General features: G+C 40.8%; 1 protein-coding gene across 2 annotated transcripts; it reads right to left on the bottom strand.

Annotated features, from left to right (window-relative positions):
• Positions 1-456: 456 nt before the first annotated feature.
• On the bottom strand, positions 457-25700 carry vezf1a (vascular endothelial zinc finger 1a). 2 transcript variants are annotated; one of them, XM_007244760.4, is made up of 6 exons: positions 25490-25699; positions 11824-12608; positions 8957-9026; positions 8551-8716; positions 4425-4460; positions 457-3330 (listed from the first exon to the last, which is right to left on the bottom strand). In XM_007244760.4, the coding sequence occupies exons 1-6, from the start codon at positions 25520-25522 to the stop codon at positions 2969-2971; spliced, it is 1452 nt and encodes a 483-aa protein (XP_007244822.2). In that variant the 5' UTR covers positions 25523-25699; the 3' UTR covers positions 457-2968. The 2 variants fall into 2 exon arrangements, with proteins under 2 accessions (XP_007244822.2, XP_007244823.2); XM_007244761.4 differs by lacking the exon at positions 4425-4460 and having other exon boundaries at positions 25490-25700.
• Positions 25701-25910: the final 210 nt, after the last annotated feature.

The raw sequence follows: 25910 nt of genomic DNA, 5'->3' as shown, positions 1-25910 counted from the left end.
TCATACCCCCATATTGTATAATAACAGAATTTTTGAGACAGACCTGAGGGACACGCATGTGTGATGTCCTCTAAAATGAACACTTCTAGCCAGTTACTACTGGTAACAATCATTACTTTAAGAACTATTTAACCTTATAACACCCTGCACATATCCCTCAGATATGAACATCTATACGTTCAGGGCCTTGAGCTTTTCAAACCTGTAAAAACAATTTTTATACAAGTTTTAAGTGTGTTTACACTTTTTTTTTTTTACACAATCTGCATTTTGACAGTTTTAATTCCAATACTTAAAAAATGTTATTAAAGAATTGCCCTGTATGGACTAGTGTGATGCATGCTGCTCTTTACCAAGACATTCACTGACAAAGCAACAAATCAAAATATTAGTTGCATTAAAACATTGCAAATAAGAGATGAAATATTAGGATGACAAATAAAAGTCACCCAGGACCATGTTTTATAGTTTTCTTTTATTTAGACAACCCAAATAAAAGGCACATAAAACATTGCGCATGTTTACATAATTATTTCTGACAAACATACATTTAAAAAAATGTAGGAATGTTTTCCTTTCTGCTACTCAGAAAGCCTAGTCTTCATATGTACAAAATTACCGTTGTTAATGTTCTAATACAAAAGTTTTTTTTTTTTTATTTTATAAAAAGGTTATCTTGCTTTTTTCTTCTTTCACGTGTCTATTTGTACTGTAACTACCACATCCTCAGATCTAAGCTGCTTTGTTTTTTTTTGTACAAAGATATACATTCAACTGCCTTCACAGGGGTTCGAAACAGTCAATCAAAAATGACGTCCGACTCAATTCATACTGGTCAATTCATTGCATTTCAAGACTGGTTTGAATTTGGCAAAGAGGCAATTGTAATGCATGTAGTTTCTTTTTCCGTAAAAAATACATAAAATCAATACTTTCTCTCCGTTCCGCAGACAGACATTCCCGTGGAACCTAAAATCAGGAACAAATAAAAAACATAAAAAAATAAAAACTAGCACATGCATGTGTTTCTTCTTTCCTCTGTGATAAAACATAATGCCTTGCACAAAGCGGGCACTGACTGTAGCAGGACACACTACTGGGGGACCCCCAAAAAACAAAAACATCAAAAACAGACAAAGAAAATAAAATAAAAAAGTCTAAATTAGTGTTTTCACTTCCTCCTTTTTGCTCGAGCGACAGACCACGCAAGTGTTGCAGCGAGTCACATGATAAATCAAATCAAACAAAACATAACCAAAACCATAAAACACAAAAGCTGTGCACCAACAGTGGTCAACACAGTGTACCGAGCATCACATTGGCAGGGCTCCGAACCCTCGTAGTGACTTGATGGTGGACGTGTCCTTCCAGACCCGTCCCCTCAGACAATAATAAAGTGTGTTCAAAAGTAGTTCAACTCCTGAGTCCAAACGTAGGCAGAGCAGAGGAGGGACCGGCACCCAAGGCAGTGGTGCTCTGGAGAATCGTGCCAAGCTAATTCCTTAGTTATCGGAGACCTCGAACAGGTCACTGGCCCACAGTAGGACACTGGTGGGTCTCCAGGTTTGAGGGCTTTGAGAGGGACTACAACCCCCAAAAGCCACCGGGAGGAGGGGAGAGTCAATGGAGTCGAATGAAGGACCACGATGGAAGCATTCCATAAATAATGGACGGTGAGATCAGTCATGGTTTAGGTTCTTCAGTCCCCCAGGAAGAAAAAGTGATGAATGGAGAGAAATATTTACAAAACAAATCAGAAAAAAATAAAAAGATAATAGAAATAAGAGTTTACTGGGTTCACTGGGCACATTTCCTGAGCAGAACATCCGTACTAACAGGGTCCTTGAAAAAAGAAAAATAATAAAGTTTTAAAAGATCATACGATTTAAAAATAAGGGTATAAAATACTACATACTAATTTATCTGTCAACTTGATAATCAAGAGTCCAAATAAAAACTTTTGAGGTGTAGATTCACACCAACCACTAGATGGCCCTGTCATACCTAGGCTGGCTACCTAAACACTCAATTTTGATCTCTGATAATACTGTTTCATACACTAGGGATATGCTTTCAGTGCAAGATTCCTCTGTTCCTGTTTAATAAAAATAAAATAAAAAAAAACATGAGTAAACAAAGCACACCCCAGCCATCCTTAATAAACGGAGCATAGACAAAAAAAAAAAAAATAACAGTCATGATCAACAGTGTCCTAACACCGGTGCTAAAGAAAAAAAAAAAATAACCATTCTCAACTGTAGTTGGTAACAACACAACGAGCCAGCATAGGCAACTGTACAAGATACAACATACTGTACCTTAAAATCATAAACACTCACACCTACCACTTTCTGTAACCCCCAAAATAATAATAAAAAAATCCTTTAAAACAAATCCCTCCCAATGAAAGCCTGTCCCTTTTGAACTCATTTCCCACAAAAAAAACCTTAAATACTGATAAGCAGACTACAGCTAAACTCAAAAATCTCCCACAGCTCTGGGAAAAATAACCATCGAAAACTTTATATATATAAAAAAAATAAAATCAGCACTTATTGCATTTGTCCTTTTTTTTTTTTAAGAAGAAACCTCTCCAGTCACCAAGGTCTCCTCCATGCTCAGTGTTGCTAAAGAGTCGTCCAACTCCCTCAGGGCGTCGGAAGAACTTGTGTTCTGCGCATCACAATCGAAAACTAGGTAAGCAATCCTTCAGAGAGAAGAAAAACCCTCTCTAACGTGTAGAAAACTCCATCAGCTCAGCTGGGTTTGTGATGCAGCGACGCTCGCAATGCAGCTGAAAGCTTTCAACCACACTGCAAGAGTAAACACTCTCTCAGGGTTTTGGGCAGGGAGGGGAAGGGAGGGGAGGGGGGAAGGCTCGGTCAGGGGGGGGTGCAGGGGGAGCAGGTCAGCTGGTAAGGAGAATCAGGTTCAAGTTGGGAGGCTTGAGGAGTCAGTTCTGCCTCGTTTACCAGTGCGGCGAGGAAGGCAGAATTTGGGACAGAAAAGGCATGCTCTCCATGGGTCTCATGGCGATGTTCAGGGGTCCCGCGATGTTCATGGGCATGGGGGTGGTGATGGCGACCGGGTGGGTGATGTTCATGGGCGCCGAGGTGGGGATGTTGACCGAGGCGATGTTGACCGGCCCCGTGATCGTGACTGGGTGCTGCAGGCTCACCGGAGAGGTGATGTTCACCGTGTTGGTGGTGATGTTCATCTGTGCGGCAATGGTGACTGGGTTGCTGGTGTTGCCGCGGTTCATCACCGAGGTAATCGGGGCAGAGACAGTGATGGGCGTGGCGGAGGCAGAGTTGCAGACTTCATTGCTGTCTAAAAAACAGAAGAGAGATTGCAGAGACAGAGGAGAGGTGTTAAATGATTATGAAATCTTTCATCCCTGCTCCCACCCAGACCTGTTTAGGCAGTTTTTTTTTTTATAATCCCATTTTCTCCCCAATTTTCTCCCCTAACCCACTATTAAGGACTCCTCGTAACCAACACAAGGAGAGTGAAGATTAGCACATGCCTCCTCCCATCACAGTGCACTCGGAGGAAAGTGCAGCGACTCGGTTCCGATACATAAGCCCACAGATGCAGCCTTGTGCTGATCCACATCACCCTTTGGAGTGATTAGGGTAGAGAGCGCCATCTACTGTACCCACCCAGAAAGAGCAAGACCAAATTTGCTCTCTCAGGGCTCCAGTAGCTGATGGCAAGCTGCATGAATGGGATTCGAACCAGCGATCTCCCGATCATAGTGGCAGCACTTATCCCGCTGGACCACTCAGAGCCCCACCCAGTGAATGTGTGTTTAAAAAGTTAATTTTAGACTACTTAAGAGTACACTCTTTAAAGAATGATTACAACCAGATGAAAAAAATGTTCATTCCTTGGTTATGCACAGAATTTGGAGTTACATAGCTAACGTGGTCATCACACTAGAAGAAGTCCATATCCAACCACATCTTTTTTTCTAAACAAATGCACAAAACTATCCATCCTTTAATTTTACTCCACTCATCCAGGCCTTCATTTAGGCATTGGTGGACAATCTGATCCTTTAGGAACTTCCTGCCATGTGAGAGTAAGAGAGCCCTACCCTTTTATTTCCCATACCCTACTGTGTTTCTGTTCCCAGCACTCTGTGTAGTGTGGTGCAGTTACCGGTACAAATTAACAAGTTGTTGACACTGATATTTGTTTATAATAAACACTGTCGATCATATGTTGAATAATCACTTCAGCCCTAATCAGCTGCACAAGTTACACACCCCTCCTCACTGCCTTTCTGTAGCACATATTAACGACACTGAAGAAAAAAAACAAAAAAACACAAATACATAAAATCGGTGTGTCCCAGACTGTGTTTGTGTGACATTTGCCCCATGCCTGGGTTGGTGTTTCACATGAAACTACTTTTTTACCTTTTCGCAGCCCTGAGGAATTCCACTGCCAGTCTCCTATTCAGAAATACAGACACAAAGTGTTATGGTGGACAGCCAGCCAAGGCTGAGGTTGAGGCTGATGCTGGGGAGTCTTGGTACCCCCCCTCATCTAGCTGGCTGTGCAAAACAGCCTCATTACAGTAGTGTGAGTGAGTGAGGGTGGGCAGAGGTACATGATATCACACTACACCAGGCTCAGAGCTAGGGGACTTAATACTCTAACTCCAAGTGTCACCATATCATCACAGTCAGCGTAGTATTGCGTCACACTTCCACTCCATGCACAGAGACACAAATTAGCCTGTGTGTGGGACACGCTTCTAAACGTGCTAAGATAGATGCCAGAGAAGCCTAGGCAAACCTGTCTGATCACTGAGCTATGAAGAACTGAAGAGGAGATTATTGCTAAAAACTTGCCTTATTGCAACATTGATACAATTGGGACCTGAAACTAATGTGTACAAAGTGTATATAAAAAAAAACAAACAAAAAAACATAACATGACAAATTAACGCATATATAGATATGATGTAAACAAAATAATAATAATAAAAACTGTTAATGTTGTTATTGGTGTTTTACAAATCCAAGGCATTAAAAAAAACATAGCAAAAAAACAAACAAAAAAAAGACGTTGCAAGGAATTCCAATGATTTTTCCACATGTTCTGTATGATTAAATGGTTAAAAGCAGTAAACAAACACATTCTTAGTGGGTTGTTGTGAAATGCTCCATTATACAGAAAAATACATTATAAAAAAAATAAGAGACTAATAAAAAATTATGATTTTTATTTTATTTTACCAAATTAAAACCTCTGGAATATAATAGAGGAAGATGGATGATCACAAGCCATCAAACCACTAAACTGAACTGCTTGAATTTTTGCACCAGGAGTAGCAGAAAGTTATCCAAAAGCAGTGTGTAAGACTGGTGGAGGAGAACATGATGCTAAGATGCATTAAAACTGTGATTAAATACCAGGGTTATTCCACCAGATATTGATTTATGAACTTTTAAAACTTTATGAATATGAACTTGTTTGTTTTCTTTGCATTATATTGAGGTCTTTGTTATTTCATCAATCAATTTCTCATTTTCTGCAAATAAATGCTCTAAATTCATTTTGTTTTTGGAATTTGGAGGAAATGTTGTCTGTAGTTTATTGTTTGTATATCAATATTTAATCAGGACTGTGAAATTATACTATGGACTGGTTATGAATAAGAATATAAGTGGAGATGATTTTGGAATGGATTTAAAAAGGTCTCAGTACAAATATAAACAAAAGCATGCATTGGCTGGTTCGTAGGTGGGTAGACAGGCTTATTTGCCACATAAAACCCACTATTTTGCCATTATGAATTAATCTTTTTTGATGGTAAATAAAATGGCTTTTTCATAACTGCAGACATCTGGATTCCTGTAAACAAAATCTTTACTATTAACCATTTCACACCAACCCCCAACTCAAGATGCTTTAAATTAATTACACAAAAATGTTGATCAATCAGTGGAATCTTCCTATAAAAAAAAAGTAAAAAAAGTAAATATTTAGTACATTTTAGCATGATCACACAAAATGAATGGCTCTATGGATCTAATGTATGAAAGAAAGGGACTATTAGACTACAAGGGTTATGAGAATGAAGCTTTAACTAGTTCCAAAAAAAAAAGAAGAAAACAATTAAATGTTTGAGCCTACAGACACACAAAACGCGAGAGGAGGTGCATCATCCATCCATGCACGAGAAAGCCAAAGTCAGCACGATGATACTTAGAAGTGACCCAGTTTAATGGGGGTCTGCGGATAACCTTTGGAATGATCTTTTAAAATGTGAACCACACAGCAGATTCCCTAATGAACCTAATCTACCCAGCTGCATTAAAGAAGGGCATCAGCCACAGCATGCAGCCTAAAACCACTCCATCAACCTGCAGGAGAGAATTAAGCAGCTGTTCTACGAAGCTGCGTGATGCAATCAGTCGCTGGCCTTCGCCTCTACTTACGACGTACTTTAATCTGAACTCTGTCCTCATAAGGTGACTAGTGTGGGCAGCTAAGGTCCTGCTCTAAATGTGTGGCACAAACATGCTACTTACAAGCTGGGCTAATTTAAGGAATGTCCCGGCAAGCCAGGTGCAATTAATGGGACACAACAGAAACGGCAAAGCCAAAAGTAGACACTACAAGTCCTACAAATCCACATCTGATCCCAGATATTCCTTGATGTTTTTTCAGGGGATCAAGATTTTAGCTGAGTAAGAGGCTTCTTTTCTCCCACTAGCTGGTTACAGGGGCTTCTGGACAAGAGAGAAAAACTTTAAAGTCTGCCCTGAAGCTCCTACACACTTCCAAACCAAACCAAAGCACATCAGAACAGGCCTGAGGATGCAGTTCTCTCAAACACATCAGCAAAAGAGGTTCCTTCACACAGCAAAGAACAGAGAAAGTGAGAAGAAACGGGACAGTGAGGAGAAGTTTAAGAAAGACAGAGAAAGTGGAAGAACAAAAGAAAGAGAAATGCACTGACAATACACGTGTAAATGTAATGTCAATAAAGCAAACTAAACCGAAAGGAGGAAAGAAAGAGTCTAAAAGGATCCAAAGAAATTGCAAGAGAGATTAGAAAACAGGCAGAGAAAGTGAAGACAGAAGTAAAGGATGAAAAGTAAAGTGAAAAGAGGAGCAAAGAACAACTGTATTCACGAAAAGAAGGGACAAAAGAAATAGAAACAAAGAGAATTAAAGATTTTAAAGAAACAGGAAAGAAAGGGGATAAGATGGCAAAAACAAAAAGAAAAGAGGATTAAAAAGAGAAGAGAGAGAGAAATAGAAAATAAGGGAGAAAGTGGAGAAACAAAATAGGAGAGTGTAAAAAGGAAGAAAATGTGCAAAGATTGAAAAACAATAAGAAAATAATAATAAGAAGAGATGAAGTGCGTAAAAGAAAGAGACTGTAACCAAAATCACAACATTCTCCGTTCTTAAACCTGGATAAATCCAAGCAAACAAAGTATAATCGCACCCAAGACGTATTTAAAACAGATACAGATCGGGTCACTCCAAAACATACTCAACGCAGCACAACCGAAACCCTACCCAGCACAACCGAACCACAAGCAATAACCGTCAAGAACAAGCTAATTTTCCTATTCCATCTGACACAGGATTGTCAGAACTGGGTTTCAATCTGACTAACAAAAGAAGCATTTGACTACCAAGTTTAAATGAATGTGGTTAAGATCTTCTCAGAAAGCAACCACATACAGGTGCATCTTAAAAAATTTGCATAGCATCGAAAGGTTTATTTATTTCAGTAGTTCAATTCAAAAAGTCAAACTCAACCTATAGATTCAATTCACATTTTCACACAGAGTGATCTATTTAAGCATTTATTTACTTTAATGTTGATGATTATAGCTTACAGCTAATGAAAATCCAGAAGTCAGTATCTCAATATTAGAACATAAAACAAGACCAACTGGTACTTTTGGCAGTGTGGGCAGTGTGCCAAGTCATGCTGGAAAATGAAATTTGCATCTTCAAGCATGAAGTGCTGTAAGATTTTCCAGGAAATCACTGTACTGTACTGTACTGGCAGTGGACAGTGGATTTAATCTGTAAATCAAGGTCCCAGGTTCTGGAAGAAGAGCGGATGAGCTGCACAGTCAAACATAAAAGAAGTAAAATCTTGAAACAGATCACTCTGTGTAAAGAATCTATATATGAGAGTTAATAAATTAACTTTTCGATGATACTCAAATTTTCTGAGATGCACCTATACTAGTCACATGAAGTGACTATATGTAAATGATGTGAAGAGAACGACGGAGATCAACTACATTACTACGTCAGAATGCTCTCTGAAGAGGGGGTGGAACTAGGCTACATCAGGATGAAGTTAATATTAGTACCAGTATGTTGAACTAACAGTTAGAACTACATGACTGATCCTTCATCAGGATCAGGAGAGGTATTGGAAGAGTCGCGTAGAAAAGCTGATCTGGGATTACCGTGATTTTATCAGCTCTCCCACTCGGGAACTCTCTGAATACCAGCCGGAATAAGCGCACGGGTTTCGGTGGAATTCTGCGGACTTACCTTTGTTGCAGGAGTTGTTGAAGTTGGTTTGGCCGTGCGTCTTTAAATGGCTGGTGATGTAGGCGGCGCTGAGCATCTTGCCGCAGATGTTGCAGGTGACCTTCCCTTCGTGCCGGATCATGTGCGAACGCAGTCTGTCTTTGGTGGCGAAGGCGGAAGTGCAGGCCTGCAGCCGAGCAGAGAATCTGGTCATTAATACTGCAGTAGTCTTTGGATGGTCTATTTTAAAATGAACTACTGTAAGGAAACACTGTAAGGCTTTTGTCGTAGACTACAGATATCTTGGAAACTGCACATGTTTAGAGCTCTGGGAGAACTGTGGTGTTTTATAGGACATGCTAAGCTTAAACAACCGGCTTTAAATGTGGCAATACTGTGTATGTGTGACAAATGACACGTCTCCTACCGTTACTTGGCATTTGAACGGTCTCTCTGAGGAATGCACATGTTTGACATGGCAGCTGAGATGATCAGGCCTAAGAGAGGAGAAGAATGCAATAAAATGTAAAACAGAAATCAAAGACTAGCTATCAAACTAAAACCTTCCTTTTTCATATTTTTACATAGGACAATACATAGTTATAGGATTGATACAGCAATGTACACATGCGCAACGGTCACATCATTGACATGCTGGATCACTGACCTCCCGTATTTTTCAATATATATATATATATATATATATATATATAGATATATAGATATAGATATAGATATATATATATATATTGAAAATATATATATCAATCACAGACCAACCAAATATTCCAATGTTTTTTTTTCACACACTATCGTGAAAAAAAATCACTTCATGTCTGAACACTCAAGCATCAACATAGCAGTCGCAGCAGGGTTGGTTTTAAATCACACCAAATCTGCCAAATCAGAAAACAATATAAAGAACAACCAGATACAATTGAGATACAAATGTAAAAAAGTGAAAAACAATAAAAGGGAGCGTTTAATGTATAGTTTTCGCTCTACGAAAGCAACAGGACTTCAAATCCACCTGCATAACCTGGTCGAGCCAGGCAAGGTGTGAGGTGTGTGTGTGCGCACTTGTTTAAGACAGTGAGAAATGCTTGAACGGGGCAAACACAACCAGCCGTTTGCCCTCTCGAAGCAGACCCGTGCCAGCTGGTCATGGGAGGGCCAGTTTCACACTGGCTGTGCTTCTGCTGCTGAGGAGAGGAGTCAAGTGGGATCTCCTCAGCGGTGCGGTGAACTGGAATGGTCGCCCGCCCATCCCTCCCTCCCCCCCTCCTGCCCTCGCTTCCTTGCTCCCTAGCTGTTGGCTGAAGAGGATGGTGGCTTCCAGACAGGACAAGACAGGACAAGACAGCCACGGCATGCTGACACTTAGGAGAGCACAGTGCTGCTCAGGGAATGACCACAACCTGCAGCCCTTTTATTTTACTGTTATAGATAGATAAACAGATGGATATATTCAATAAATAAACCAATACATGGAAGATAAAACCTTCCTCATAATGTTCTGCTGCTTTTGGACCATCCTCTGCTGGTTCTTATCTTTATAGATAGGTTCTAGGGAGGCCAGGCCGTTACAGACTGAAACGCTGCACAAGCCAGGGAACAGTTGGCGGGCTAAAAACGGCTCCTTTCTTCTCAGCGCTCTGACTTGCATTGCTCACCCTGAAATTAATCCTCAGATTATTAGTCACGCAGTGCCGCGAGCTGGAACAGGATGTGGAGGGAGCCGGAGTGACGCATTCGGCCTTCGTCTCTGCCTGGAAATAGGGAGAGATGATGCAGCGTCGTTTTCTCTTAAATAAGCCACAATCTCGGCACACCGAGTACGTGTGGTCCGCAGGGACTGCAACCGTGAGCAAGAGGAAATCCCAGACTCATGTCTCACAGGGCCCATTTTTTATTTATTTTTTTTTTACAGCTTTTTCACTGGTGAGCTCAACGTATCCACAGCGTGACACAGGAATCAAAGCAGCTGGCCCTCGTCCCCTCCCCCCGGCCCGGCCTGAGAAGGTAGGGGCCGCTCCAGGAGGCAGGCCCAGCCCAGGCCGCCGCGTGCTGGGGAAGCACAAAAGCAGCCAGTCACAACTATTCACTGCAGCTATAAATCAGCCGACTGCAGCCAACGGGAGCAAGACAATGTTAACGTCATATGGAGGAGCAGATGGTGGAGCCGGCTACATCTTTGTACACATATTTCAACACCAGGCTTTAAAAAAAAAAAAAAAAAAAAAAGAGAAAACAGAAACACTGACATCACCATGTTTCACTGTGAACAAACACTGAGAACAGTTCCAAAGTAGCCTGTTTAGAAAGGGTTACTCATACAAGAACCTAAAATACATTCCAGTGCTTCTTTAAATTGTCTAATACTCTAAATTGTCTTCATCCTCTGATCCTTAGCCTTCATTTCTATAAATCAGTGGCGGGAAATTAAACTCAACAACACGTTTTCAAGTCAAATGATTTACATAGGTAAGCACAATTGAGAAATTTCTGAATTTTCAATCTTCTTCAAAAAGAGCTAAAACCTGATAGCCGGCAAACCCACTAATGATGTTCAAACCAAATATGCGAAACTGCTAATCGATGCACATAATCTTCCCAGATCTTTTCACCACAGCAAAAGTTCCTTATATTGCTGTAGCACCAATAATGTACATTAGTGTAACATAATGTGGTGCAAGTCTGAGCCTCAAACACAGATTCCTCTTTGAGGTACAGGCAAAGATATAGGGTTCCTGAACTGAAGCACTTTTCCTAAATTTCAAAATAATTAAATTAAGAGAGAAACAAAGTCATTCAGAGCAGACTGAAGCAAAATGCACTGTTCTAGACAAATTTGGACAGCCCTTTACACAAGATCCATCACAACACCTGCTGTGAATCCATAACCATCGCAAGAATTAACATTTTTAAAAACCCATTTCAAACAACTTTTTTTGACGATTTACTTTATCGATAAACAAACAAACATTTGTAGACCTAATTTCCATGACTTTTTTCAAAAACTTTCTGGGTATTTTTAATTTTGTAAAACTTATCCAGGCCTGAAAAGTGCTATTTTTTCAGTTTTTTCTTAACTGTACGAACCCTGAACCAGATAAACTTTTCCACCTCGTCCTTGGATACAAATATTTTTGTGATTTCTTACTCTGATTGCTCCAGTTGGGTCATGGGGTCTATCTTTTAGGCTTTTAGGATGTGTTCAGAATGACTTGACTAACTGTGCATGTCTTTATCTCCAATAGAACTACAGAGACGGCTTAAAACCTGATTCCATACCTTGAGAAGCCCTTTCCGCACACTGAGCAGACGTATGGCTTGTGGACGCCCCCGTCGTGTGAGCGCACATGGTACGTCATGCGGTCCTTCCTCTTAAATCGTTGCTGGCAGATGGGGCACTCGAAGGGCTTCTCGTCCGAGTGCGACAGCTTGTGGCGGTTCAGGTGGTAGACGTCGCGGAAGGCCTTGCCACACATCTCGCAGCCGTGGTTCTTCTTCACAGGCTTGGCTGGCTTTTTGGGTGCAGTCTGATGGCCCACACCGGTCATGGAGGCAGGAGTCATCACGCTGGAGCCGGTAGAGGCAGAGGTGGTGGCTGTGGTAAGGATGCCGGCGATGGTGGAGATGTAGGAGGGGTTGCCGCTGTTTTCCCGCGGCATGGTGGAGATCAGGGGCACCATGGTAGGCGCCGTCTGCGCCGTCTTCTTAGGCCGCGATACCATCTTGACGCCCGTGTGGCACGACTCGTGCCGCCGCAGGTGATAGCTGTCTCGGAAGGCCTTGTTGCAGTAGCCGCAGATGAAAGGCGTCTTGGTTTTGTGCTCCTTCTTGATGATGGGCATGGGCCCCCCGCCGCCACCATTACCCCCGCCGCCCCCTCCACCAGCCCCCGTCCCACTGGCTACGTTGTCCTTCAGGAGTTCGGCCGCACTGACTGGGGGCTTCTGGTCCAGTGGGATGGGCATGATGGGCTTCTGATCCTGCGGCTCATTCCCCGAGTTAAGCAGAGGCAGCAGGCTGTTGGGGGCCACCTGGTGCTGGTGGTGGAGGGCTTCATTGGCCTGCTAAAAAATGGAGAAAAAAAGAACATTTAAGTACAAAGATTGAAAGAATCTGCTTTGGATTGTGATACATTTGAAACTAGTATTTGAGGTCAAATAAAATCTTATTTATTGTCACAACACAAGAGTACAGGTGTACAGGTGAGTGAAAAACCTGGGTGCAAATTCCCAGTAGTATGTAGAAAATATTTACAACATAGAATTGTATATTTAAATTTTTATTTTACTTTGTCTAATTTACTGTATATTTTTTATGTATTTATCAAACTCAAACTAGCTTGCACTAATTTTTCTTCTTCTTCTTCTTCTTCTACTGTTAGCACATAGCCTACTTCAACATTTTGCCAAACCAAGTCCAACCAAAGAAAATGGGTTTTAACATGGCAATAATAGGTAAATCAGGGTCCAACTGATCTGGACTGAGACATTCAATGTGTTGACATTGGAGCAAATTTTGAGACAGTGGTTTGTGGCACAGAATTTTTGTGCATACCTGCTATTTTCGATCAGACAAGGCAACAAAAAAGGAAAGTAGCCTTAATTACATACACATTTTATACATCAGAGTGCCTCTGGTCCTTGCCTTTCAAAAAGGCTCTCTACGCATTTTTACATGTAATATTTGTTTAGAACCCCCCTGAGGTTGAGTGTGTGGGTAGGTGGGGTGGTAACATTTTCTGTCGATTCTCTTAGAATATTTAAAACTTACGCTGGGCTGTCTCTAATAAAACTACAAAATCTCTAAAATGGGGCACGTCCCACACATCTCAGATAAAGGAAAGAAGCAGCATTGTCAGCGGAAGCAAAGTCAGTCAGATGTGCTTACAGCAGCACAATACAGATGACAGGTAGCAAGTACTGAGAGAAAAACAAAGTGTGGGCTTCCCCTGGTTGCCCCTAAAAGCACAAAACTGCATTCAAAGCACAGTGAGGTCTTGGGAATTACTCAATCTCATAATGGTGCCTTTGTCTTTTGTTTGCAGGCTCTTTAAAAATGTTCAACCTACATATCTACACACATTTATATGATGTATGTTTCTGCAGAGGAGTTGGACAGGGAATTAATCATGCATGTGTTTATTATGTTTTCTGACTGGACACCTTAATGAGCGCTGACTTAAGAGGGTGATAATCACCTACTCACAGGTGATTATATTCACAAACAGTGGCTTATAAATTAGAAAAGTTTGGGCAGTGGGTGAAGCTGCCATTACACAGTGCAAGCAGATTGAAATATCCGTTTTGGGGCTCTTTTTAGATTCGTATGCACAAAATTGGCAAAATTGGCCATGAAATTCACAATTTTAAACATCAATAGGCATTTCAAGCATAGGGGAAGGAAACTGCTTTGTTGGTTGTACTGTGTAGACTGAATAAATCAATATTAGCACTAACAAACTGCATGAGAAAGAGTTTTGGTTTTGAGAGATCTGATTTGTATATTTTAAACTTCTTGGGTGCATTTTTATGTGGCTTTGCCTTATCCTGACACAATCCTGATACTCCTAACCAACCAAGTAAACAGGTGTAAACAAGGTTTAGGTCATTGTAATGGGTCAACATCTGAAAGGTAACTCAGTAAATTAAATTACTGAGAAATTCAGAAATAAAGTAGTTTAGTGTGGTTTGATGTAAAGTTGCTCAGAACTGCATAGAAGCTTGTAACATTAAGAGGCATACAGGGTTCCCGTCAACAGTAATGTGAAGAATGCAGACTCGTTTAATTCCTCTACAATGCATCACATCACATTAAACCACTGTCAATGACTGGACTTGAATGCATCCCATTTATCCCTGTTACAAACCAAGCACCTGTTTTCTAATATCTACCACTGGACAAGCTATGAAGCTGACTACAAGATAACAGCACATGAAGAAAAGCCAAAGGGAAAGAGGATGAGTGTAAATGAGGAAGAAAGCAAGCAAAGAAAGAGAGTAAGAGAGAGCGAGAGAAGCAGAGCATTTAATGCCTATTCAAAATTAGAGAGTGATTCATTCTGGGCAAATGTGTGGAAGTGGGCACAGCGTTCTCAGGCTGACTGAGCAACAGCATGGCCTGGTCAGCATTTCCGCCAGTCTGTTTATTATGACCAATAATGAGTGTGATCTGTTCGTACTCGCACACACAAACAAGCTGCAAAGAGAGGCAAAAAACACTAAAACATGCTCCAAATTAGGAGAATCTATCTCTGTCTGATCAGTGTACTCATACCCTTTGAGACACAAATTGTTTTTTTGGCAAATCTTTCGATCCGGCATTTCTGGTGAGGACTGACTCACACAGACAGGCAGGCAGGCAGTCGAATTTAGCTCCAGACTCATGAATGAAATGCTCTGGAGGAGCAGGGCAATCCCAACAATAGCTGCACATACGGCAAACCCAAAGCACGAAAAAAAAAAAACATAAAAAATTAAGAGGGGGTCCGTCTGTGCTGGGCCTCCTACAGAGGGGACAGAAATAGTTCTGGGCATTCTCCTGCTCGGCAGCGTGGCTCAAAAGCAGGCCAATGCCAATAAAGCTTCTAAATCAGGCCGATGCAAACCGATCCCACCCGCTATGATGTGCAGGACGGGACATGTGACCGCAAAAGTAGCCGACTCATGTGGAGCAGGGCGACAAGCCAGTGCCGCTTTTGGTGAGAATGAGCTCAGCGCAAACACTGAGGTGAGGCAGACCTGACAAGCAGAGAGTGTAAGAGAGAGAGAAGGAGCAAAGAAGCGACCACACATGAGCTTTGGATCAAGCCATTTGCCCTTAGGAGGAGGGGGAGGTTGGGAATCTGTGGTAGGAGGAAATGAAGGCTGCTCCACTGGTGACCCCACAGCAGAGGCGCTTGTTTATGGTAGCACCAGGGAGAACATCCATCTTTGCTTTCAATTGCAGCGCTGTCTCAGTCACTGTGTGGCCTGCGGCCGTGCCGGGACAGCCCTCGGCAAGCCTTTTCGCAAAGCCGGGGGAAAACCTGTCTGAGGCACACATCGGAGAACCCCAAACCACAACCACATCACAGCGGTCCTGCCCAAACACCACTTCTTTAAGGAGATGAAAAAGCTGTTATCCGCAAAATACAAACCTCTTACACACACTGCTAAAACCTGCTGAAACCAAGTTTTCAAGATGGGGCTTTTTTAGTGCTCAAGAACTTTACTCATTTCCTATACTTTGCAAATCGAAAGTAGTGGGTGTGGATTAAACTAGAAATGAGAGAGTTGGTGGATGCAGGTATATTTTTAGCTACTTCAAAACTATAGATAAACTTACACAACACAGTTTGTACAATTTCCAGGAATTGCAAGAACCCAAAAATTTAACTAAGGTGCAAGTTTCTGTGAAACTTCTATATTGAATGTTCATATATTACTTACTGTATATTACTTACTGTAGATGAAAGAATTGTACAGCTCTGTGTCTGTTACAGCCAATTATCAGCGCAAATATGCAAACAGTGGATAATTTAGCCATCCCAGAGAGCTGGTTTAATGTTATGGGCAATAATTTGTATTGTGCCAGGTCACAAGATACTACAGTTTTTCGTTGGTACAAAACCAACACAAGGCTGCAGAACCCCACCTGAAGCCAGTGTTTCATGTTTTTCCCATTCAGCAATTGACTCAAATTTTTGTAGAACGTTTAAAACTAAACTATATAACTAATAAGGAATTAGAGTAAAGAAATAACACTAACAGGAAAACCCTGTCACGAGTCAATGTCTCACCGCAGTACAGTGTATATCAGAACAATAACCAGATACCACTCTTGAGGGTACATCACTCAGCCTTCGACAATGTGTATCGATGAGTAATGATGACAGTGCAGTTTTGGATGGGAATTCACAAGTTCACAGCTTGTGCTTGGAATTTAACAGTGTTTTATAATGTAGCCAATTCCAAAAAACAAAGGATGTTTCATATTAAAAGACCACACACAGAATGCTACAGAGGACATGCACAATGATGCCTTAACATGCCATCCAGCCTAATTCTTGAATGGTATTGGCCAATCAAGCCGAAAGACAATTGGTATTGGTCTCTAAAACACTAATTGATCCATCTTTAGTCTTGTGTACTCTCCAACAGTGTTAAATTACATCTTGTTGCACCACAAGCAATTACCACCACCAATTTGTTCGGCAGTAAATAATCAATTAATCAATCTCAATCAAGCCAATAAATAGTGTACAATTTAGAACAAACAGGTTTAAATTGCAGGTTTAATTAAAATGCTTTGTAATACAAGCAAAGCAATGAACTTGCCAAGCTTTACAGTGATGTTGTCTCATCAATGAATAGATTTTCTGGAGGAAAATAAAAGTACAGCAATGCAAAGAATTCTTCAAGCTGAATGTTTTTGGAATCATCATCGACATCCTGTGCCAACCCTCTCCTTTGTTCATCTGCCTCATTAAAAAAAGAGCCATGATGCATGATGGAACTTTCTGCAAAGTTGAACAATTTTTCAACTCAATCCACAAGGATCTACTAGTAGTCCTAAAAAACAATAACAAAATATGAAATATAGATCTTGCCCTAAGGTTTCATGGTGTTTCAATACCATGTGATACTTTGTACAAGTTAGAAATGTACAATACAATTAGTATTGACAATGATACTGGTAATTACATGAATAAAAAAAGAATAAAGTGATATACCACCAAAACTATTTAGCCTTTAAACATTTAACAGATGGAGCATATTTTTCCGCTCAAAAAATGCCACAAACTCAAAGATTAAATGTAAACCGTAGCTGCGCATGAAAGCAAGCCACAGTTTTGTCTGATGCAAGGATGTGAAAGACTGGTGGCCTAAATACCCTTTAAAATCTAGTAAAAGGTACACTATATACAACAGTATTGGGTCAAACATCATAAATTACTAAACAGGAACAGGGATTTTATTTGGTGCTATTCTTACTGGTGTATAACATCAACCACACAGTCATGCAGTCTGTCTTTTTAAACATTGATAAAAGGATGGACATGGTACTTTGATGGGATGAAACTGCTGCAACAAGTCAGCTGGTCAAGTTTTTCCTCCCTTCCCTTCCATCCTCTTGGACCACTGGACCACTCAGAGCCCTAGCATTGCCAAATCTTCACAGCATGATCTAAAGCACAAATACTGTCCATAGTTTCTCCCTCTGCCAAGGCCTTGATGTATTCTTTTCAAAAATAATACTCTAAACCAGCAGACACACTTTCTTAGAAACTTTAAAGACTAACTGACAAGGACTCATCAATGGCTCTCAAAAGCATTAAATGCTTCCCAACTTCAGAATGAGCTCAGACAGATCTCTACTTGTTCCACAATGCACAATGCATCCATTGATCACAGTAGCAATTTATTTTGCCTCAGTTTTTGCCTTGCACGTGAACTCACACACCGAGACTAAACAGCACCCCAGATAAAAGCAGCAGAGACACAACAGGGAAAGAGAGCCAAAGCACGTGGTTTTATGGAACAGCTCAGTTACTACTGCAGCCTCAATGCAATGGAGTCCTTTACTGAAAAGCTGCTGCTTTTGAGGAAGTGGGGAGGGGGGGTGGGGGCAGCCTGTTTTTCAAAGGGCCTGGTGATATCAGATGTTTTACATACAGGATACAGTTGTTGAACAAAACCAGATTTCAGGATTTGGAGCTGGGTGTAAATCAATGTCACGATTAACTGAATCATTTACCTAAATCACAATTAATGGTCAAGCAAATAAAAAAACAAACAGACATGCATTTTTATCTTGCACCAATACAAAAAGACTGATGTGTAAGATTGTCAACTAGAGGTTCTGAATGTCTGTTTTGAGCAAATTCAACAATTTCACAGTCCAGCATTACTAACAACATGCATTATGTAATCTGACTGTGTACTATGTATTTGTTTATACGTGACAAGGATTCGTTTGTGCAGAGATTTGCCGCCCTGCCAGACTCCAACAACCTGCCTCAATGTCCTGTAAATGCCCGAAATCTCTTTTCATACTGCGAAATAATAATAATAAGAAGAAGTTGGGTAAAGATGAGCATCATGCTGAACAAAACTAAAACCTGGAGGTTTTTGGTGGATTTATTTATTTCCCTTTGAGGCAGTGCAGTGTGATAGCGGTTGGTCTTAAATAAAGAGCTTTGACATTTTTTAAATAAATGTATTGCCTGATAATAAATAAAAGTATTTTAAAAAGTATTGCCTAATATTCAAGATATCAGAAAAGAATGGTGAAAGGGGGGGATTGGGGGGATAATTAGTGAGAAAAATAAAACGGTCAGTATTTCACTGGCTGTATTTAAGCCACAAACTAATCCGAGCAGGTGTGCGCAGTTATCCAGATTTGCTGAAGTCTCAGAAAGTATTCTCTCATGTTTGTTCTCCTGCCCCGAGTACAGCATCGGGGGCTTCTTAAACACTTCAGACGGTACGTCAGCACAATAGCAGCCAGGGATGCCACTGGGTGAGAAGGAGGGGAAAAAATAAATAAAGGAGCAAGCGCTGTGCTTCTTGCACTATTGTTGTTCAATGGAGCATCCCAAATAGGCGAGGGCCAGCACATATTAGGGTCCAGCCACGGCAACAATCATTTCGTAATCTCCATTATGGCTGCGGCTCTTGCCTAACGGCCTCTCAAAATGGCTCTCGATGCTCCAGACACAACAGAACACGGTCCAAATAAACTAACCAACCGGAACTGTCCACTGGCATTCCTCCTGAAACTTATTTATAGCAAAGTCTTACCCAACACAAGCCCCTTCATTGAGATTTACTATGCAAATAAAAGGCCCATCTTAAGACTCTAGAACAGCGAGGTTAAGAAAAGACCACCACTATAAATTGGTCAACTGACCAACTGGCTGAGCAATCGTTTCTATCGTTCACTTTAGTGCCAATGACAACCTACATTTATACATTGAACCCGCTTATGTCCACAGGGCTCTGGGAAAGGAGGGCATCGCAATTAAGACAAGCGTGTTGTCTTCCGCAATCACGAAAGGCCAGGGTTAAACAACTGACCCCTTGCATTTGGGTTCAGCCAACCATCCAGCAGAGCCAGTCTCGACAGGGACGGAGAGGGGGGGGGGGGAGCAGAGAAAGAGAGAGAGAAGAAAAATGAATTCCACATTGTACTCCTTATTTCATCTACTCTATTGTTACGTCCCCCAAATCCGAGCAGTGATGCACTCAGGCCCCACCAGGGGGTCTTTGTCGGGGAGTCTTCGCTGATTTGGTTCCTCTATTCATGGGCAGAACGGCTGCATTTCTCCACACACCCCTTAGTGAGACACCATGCAGATGCAGGGGGATCTGGGAACATGGAAGTTCAGGCTGTGGCTTGTGGGTGGGGGAGATTCCCAACTGTCTGCACACCTGCCTGAGCCGGCACCTTCCAGGACCTTCACTGTTGTAGGCTCTGAGGTGTTTTTTGTGCAACTAGAATTTGGACTAGGCCAGAGTGCGTGCCCCTTTCATGTGTGTAAAGGCTGTAGAAGGGCAGCCATGCTCCCAGACACAGGCATGGTGACTGCAGCCTGCTGTGCCTTCACGCCACTCTGACAATTTTGATCCAAATCGGTTCTGAAGGCTGAGGTCACTCCAACGTAAATAACATCCCAAAAAACGAGCTTGGCTCGGGAATAAGCAGGGTTTTTTTTTTTTTTTTGAAAAGGCAGCCCAGGCACAATGGAGGACTGCGCTCAGGGACGAGACTGAACGCTGTAGCACATGGTAATTCATTTTCAAGTAAAGCTTTCTTAAATTTGAATTTGAAAGGAAACAAGAGAAAGTAGAATGGGTGTTTAAGCAAAAAGACCTGAAAAAAGGCTCAAAAGAAGCCTAGTGCTTAGGCGATTCAGACTGCTGTACTGTAAAATTTACATATAATGATAATATACTAACTTTTCCTTGTTTAGTTTCAACTTTCACACCATTTTGTTTAGCACAAGCATACTTTTCCAGAATGAGCTCACCATGAACAAATGTTATTTCATTTATTGCCTGACGGAACACATTTCCAGACTGATGAGTCGTCCTCTCTTTCCCACTGGCAGACACTGGCCTACAGTCAACAGCCTTTGAAATACAACCTATTAAAGGCAATATTTGTCCTAGCAACATGGAAATCATCCTCTCGCTCATCATGAATGTACAACAAAACCTCTCCAGTGCCCAACACAATTACCAGTACCAGTTTGATTAAAAAAAAAAAAAAATAAGTCAACTCAGTTTGACATCAACCAATAATCAAGTTTTTATATTCAATATCCAAAATAAGAAATAAAAAAAGAGACCAAAATCATAAAACAGCCTTAAGAATGAGGAAATTAAACCAATGCTTAAACTATGCCATACACAGAAAGGTCACTCAGGCCATGCAACACCTCATTAACATGCTGGTGTGCTGGAAGCATGCTTAAGATCAATGATTGTAGGCGTTCAGAGAACAGAGAGAAGATAATGGAGTGAGAGAAAAGAGAGGGAGATGCACAATCCTCCGCTGGGCAGTAAGCGCATGAGTCATTCAGTAGGGGCTGTACCGGTAGCACCGTGTTTTTGCCGGTAACGGGCTGGTGCCCTCGCTCGCTCCCTCTCTCTCCGCTCCGCTTCAGCTGAGTAATAAAGGGATTACATGTACTTCCACTCTCTCAGGACTCGCACAATGCCTGCTATGCACAACCATTCACATGAAAGGACCACCAAATGAAATTCTTTCTCTCACTCTCTTCTCTCTCGAAAACACCAAGGGTTGCTCCACTGCTCAGGCCCTTGTCCACTGTTGTTCAGAAGTTGTTTCAAGCTGAATTCGGCAAAAAAAAAATTGATTCCCCCCCCCCAATATTTTCACCCGCAAACTTCCCAGCTGCTGTCGCTTGTGCAGGTTCTTATCTATCTTTACGCCTTCCACTGAAGTTAGAGATAAACCACTGATCAGACAGGACAGACACTTTAATCTCTGCAGAAGCAACTATGAAAAAAACAGATGATGGTGAGATCATGCCTAAACAGTAGCACAGTCTGGTCAGACCTGACCTTTTACTCCTGAATGCTACCCACAATGCCACTGCCATGGTGATTCAGAGAAGGAAGGCCTCTGCCTCTCACCTCCAAGCACCACTTTAAGGTAAATCAGCAAGCTGGAACCACTTCTGCCTGCAGCAGAGGTTTCGTGCCGGGCCAATTAGCAGGTAACAGCTGCACTTCTGCGCTACGCTGGGAATACTGTAGCTCTACCTGTCACAATTACAGCAACGACTTCAAAGCCAGAAGGTGGCGGGGAAAGGAGCTTGCCCTGAGGATACACATTTGAGCCACTTTAATAATCAGGTTTGCTATTCAAATTGTGCATGAGTGAGTGAGTATGCAGGAGAAAGTGATACACACATGTGTGCCTACTCTGTTCGTTGCTATACAGAGTGTGATTTAAATGGTCCAGTTTGCCTTAAGTGCAGTTTCCTTAGCAAACAGTTAGCGTAATCTACCTCAGTTCTATTAAACAACAAGCAAACAATGTTTAATATAGTTCAGTTTCACACCAATGTATCACTTTTGCAAAAGAGACACATTCCACCACTGATTCCGCCATTTCTACATCAAACCGTAAACTCAAGCAATCCCACACTTTACCTGGGAAAACATTCAAAGACAGCTAAAGCTGACCTCCTGACCCCATTGCCTCGGTCTCTATAGTTAAAGAAATGACTGGCTTGACATTAAATTTATATTTAGCTAAAAGGACCACCTATGGAAAGACAAGATCTTATCTGCTCTGTTTCCCAAGGACTAGGCCAATCTAGTTGACTAAAGTTGCCCCAATTGTCCCAGTTGCCCAATTCCTTGTTCAATAGCATTTCACCACAACATAATCCTAAATCACAAAAACTGCTTAAGAATCCCTGCCAGTTGAAAGAAAGAGTGAAAGAAATCTGTGCACTGATGCTACTGTGCAGGAAGGTCAGCCTTGCTTCCTCTTCAGTCCATGCACACTAGGCACGACATGAAATCAACACCAGGCATATAATACTAAAAGAGGAGGGCTGTTTACTACCCTGCTTTGCCAGACTTGGTGACACAGTGAGTTCTGAGTCACCGTTGCCTACAAACATGGTAGGCACCTAAACATTTTATTGAAGAGAGCTCATCATTTCATATTACATTAGGAATAATATTCAATATTCCCTGTAACACAGTGGATAACACTGCGTGTGGAAGGTGTGGGGGTAGATTTCCCAGACATAACAAGCAAGCACACAGCACCAATCAATAACAATTCTTGAGCAAGACTCCCAAGACTACAATCGCCTACATGAGTGACATCCATCCATATGCAAGCCCCTCTGAATATTAGCTTTAAAAAAAAAAATTAAATGTATTTTTAATTTATCTTATTTTATTCTAACTTCTGCATTGTTCTTCATGATAACCAAGGTCTGTAAAATTTGCTAAGCTAGCTAACTGCAGCACACCATTTCTAGCTGTGTAATGTCTTGGATATTTGAAATACTAGAACATTACCTGTTTAATGTTAATCCTAAGAGACTAAACATACACAAGCCATTTAATGTAATATACTATGGCTACATAAGTGTTACTGTAACAACTATTTGACTATTAATGTCCTATTAGACATTCAAAAATACATAAACAATCTTTTAATGAGAATATTAAGTTTAAAAAGCTAAATGAAGTGGTCAAAACTCCCAACCTCTAACAAAAAAAACTATACATTTCAACCGTTTTACAAGTGAAACCTTAACCTAGCAAACTGGGTAGCTTTTTAAAGAACATTCAGCCAAACACAAACCTGAAAATGTTAGCTAGTAAACTACCAAAAATGTATTTTGTTACAAATAAAAAACGGAGCTCAAAAGCTAAAACAACTAAGCTAACTACAGTAGCTAACTTGCTTAGCTTATTTAACTAACGTTAGTTTAGCTAGCCAGCTATGCTAGTCTGAGGTAAAGAGCGGTGTTAGCTTTAGCACCAAAAAGTTAGCGCCAAAGCTTTACCCCATATTCACCAGCAGCAGCAGCCTGGACATCTCTCCAACAATAGAAACATATAACAACCCGTTTCAGTCTGAAAATCACAATTCTAACTACTTTAGTAAAGTAAATTTTCAGATTACAAATTTTACTAGTAGCTAACTAAGTTACATCAGATATAAGGATTAGCTAGTCAGGTTCATAAATCCATTCTTATTATAAACATCAGGTTACATTAGTTAGATAGGTACCAGAGCGACGTATCCTAAATCCTAACGTTTTATAGGTTAAGCTAATTTACATTATTTTTGTAATAAATAATTAAACTTAGTTTTATTAGTCAAAACCGTAACTGCAGATATCTTAACTGTAGTTAACATCCTAAACTTACATTACTAACGTTAGATATCAGAGATATTCTGTATTAGCATGTATACTAGCTAGTAAGCTAGCTAGTTAGTCAATTTATTTGTTTAGTTAGGTAACGTTAACCTAGCTAGGTTCTATGTGGACCTGAATTTTAGTAGTCAGGATTATAGCTAGGCTAGCAAGTTAGTGGAGATATCTAGAGTTGAATTAAAAGTAAAAAAAAAAGTAATTAGCAACAAATATAAAGTAGTTTAGCTAGCTAGTTAGCTAGCTACTGAAGCTGTTACTAGAAAATATATTCAATAAAAAAAAAGCCATTGTAAATCATATGACTGGTAACCTAGCAAAAGTGATAGTTAAAGTTAGCCTACATAAGGGTAACGTTATGTCTTGGTAGGTAATTAACCCTAACCTTAAAAAAAAAAAAAAAACATGACTAGTCACATAAATTTTATTTTTTTTATGTTCTTTTGTCTTGTTACTTAACGTTTTCTTGTTTTTGTTTGTTTGTGCATGTTCTTATATGCTAGTATTTATTGTTTATTGGGCACTATTTACATTTCTTTTTCTATATGTTTAATATTTTTCGTGCTGCTATAACAAGTGAATTTCCCCGATGTGGGATCAATAAACTTAAATCCAATTCAATCCTAGTTTTATAAAATGATGCCTGAAACGAGCGATGGTTCTAGGCTAGGTTAACGTTAGCTAACCTACATTAAAGACATCTTAAAGTGTATTTTTTTTTTTTACTGCTAAACTAGGACTGGTGTGATTTAAGGCTAAAACGGCTCGCCATAGAAACAAAAAACCTGTGACCGCTTTACACGCATAGCTGGAATTCCTGAAACCCGCGGCTCACACACACACACACTCTCACACATCTCCGTTTGAATCCCAAAAAGTTAGTTATCCAGCGAGCAGCGCCAAACTAGCTAGCTGGAGCTGCACGTCCTGCACCCAGCGAGGAGTCCCCATTAACTACTGGCTACAGTCTAGTTTAAAGCATTTAAAGCCTGTCGAGTAAGTAAGCTAGCTAGTTAAACAAGTTGAAAGCGGGGAATTTAAATCCATTAGATCATTCAGTCTCACATAAAACCAGCAAAACAAATCAGAAACACACACACAGAGAAAGAGAGCAGAAAGAAAGAGACTGGTGTTTTCGAGGGAGAGACTGAGATACAGACAGGCGACGACTCGTGTTTGCTCTCTTTAGGTTCGCAAACTAGCGTTATAATTAAAAATACGGGTTTCTGAACGTGGCGAGCGGGTTTAATCCAAGCTTATAAGACAGGAGAAACGTCCAAAAGCACACTAGCGGATTTTAAACGACTCGTAGACGAGAAGAGAGGGGTTTTATCTCCAGCGTCTCCAGTGTCCCGCTCCTGCCTCACAGCTGGAAGCCCGGGATTGATGGACCATTGTTTTGCTTGAATTGGATAAAAAACATCTCTTCAAAAATCAAAACTCCAGCGGAGAAGGAGCCCAAGCGTCCCCTTGACGATTTTCCCGTCTTACTCGTTTCTTTTAGCGTCCCAAAGAGCTTTTACGTACCTGAAATAAGAAGGAACTCCAGCTCGGCTCCATTGCAACACTTCAAAAAATCTGCAAGAAATCTACAACAAAGCAGCTAAACATGGCAGCGGCTACAACTTCCTGTAACCCCAGGGCTGAACCAAATCCGGTGTAGGGGGGGAGCCAGTGAAGATCTGTTAGATTAGGCATTTATTTCAATATGCTTTAATTAGATATACATTATAAATGTTAAAATATATTAAATAATGCAGTTTAACATACTTTGATATCTTTCATACTGCTGCTTTAATTAATTATGTTTATAAGCTAAAACGATGCACCCACGACACCCCTATTCATGCTAACTTTAACACGCTCAACAGACTCTCTGGGGACATTATAAGCTAGCTGAAAAATAAAAAATGCCAAGAAGTTGATCAATTCCGCGCTGGCTCAAATT

This window comes from Astyanax mexicanus, chromosome 20, assembly GCF_023375975.1.
Source record: "Astyanax mexicanus isolate ESR-SI-001 chromosome 20, AstMex3_surface, whole genome shotgun sequence".
NCBI classification, from domain to species: Eukaryota; Metazoa; Chordata; class Actinopteri; order Characiformes; family Acestrorhamphidae; genus Astyanax; species Astyanax mexicanus.
Note: the sequence above shows the minus strand (reverse complement) of the source record. Positions and strands in the feature narration are given on the sequence as shown.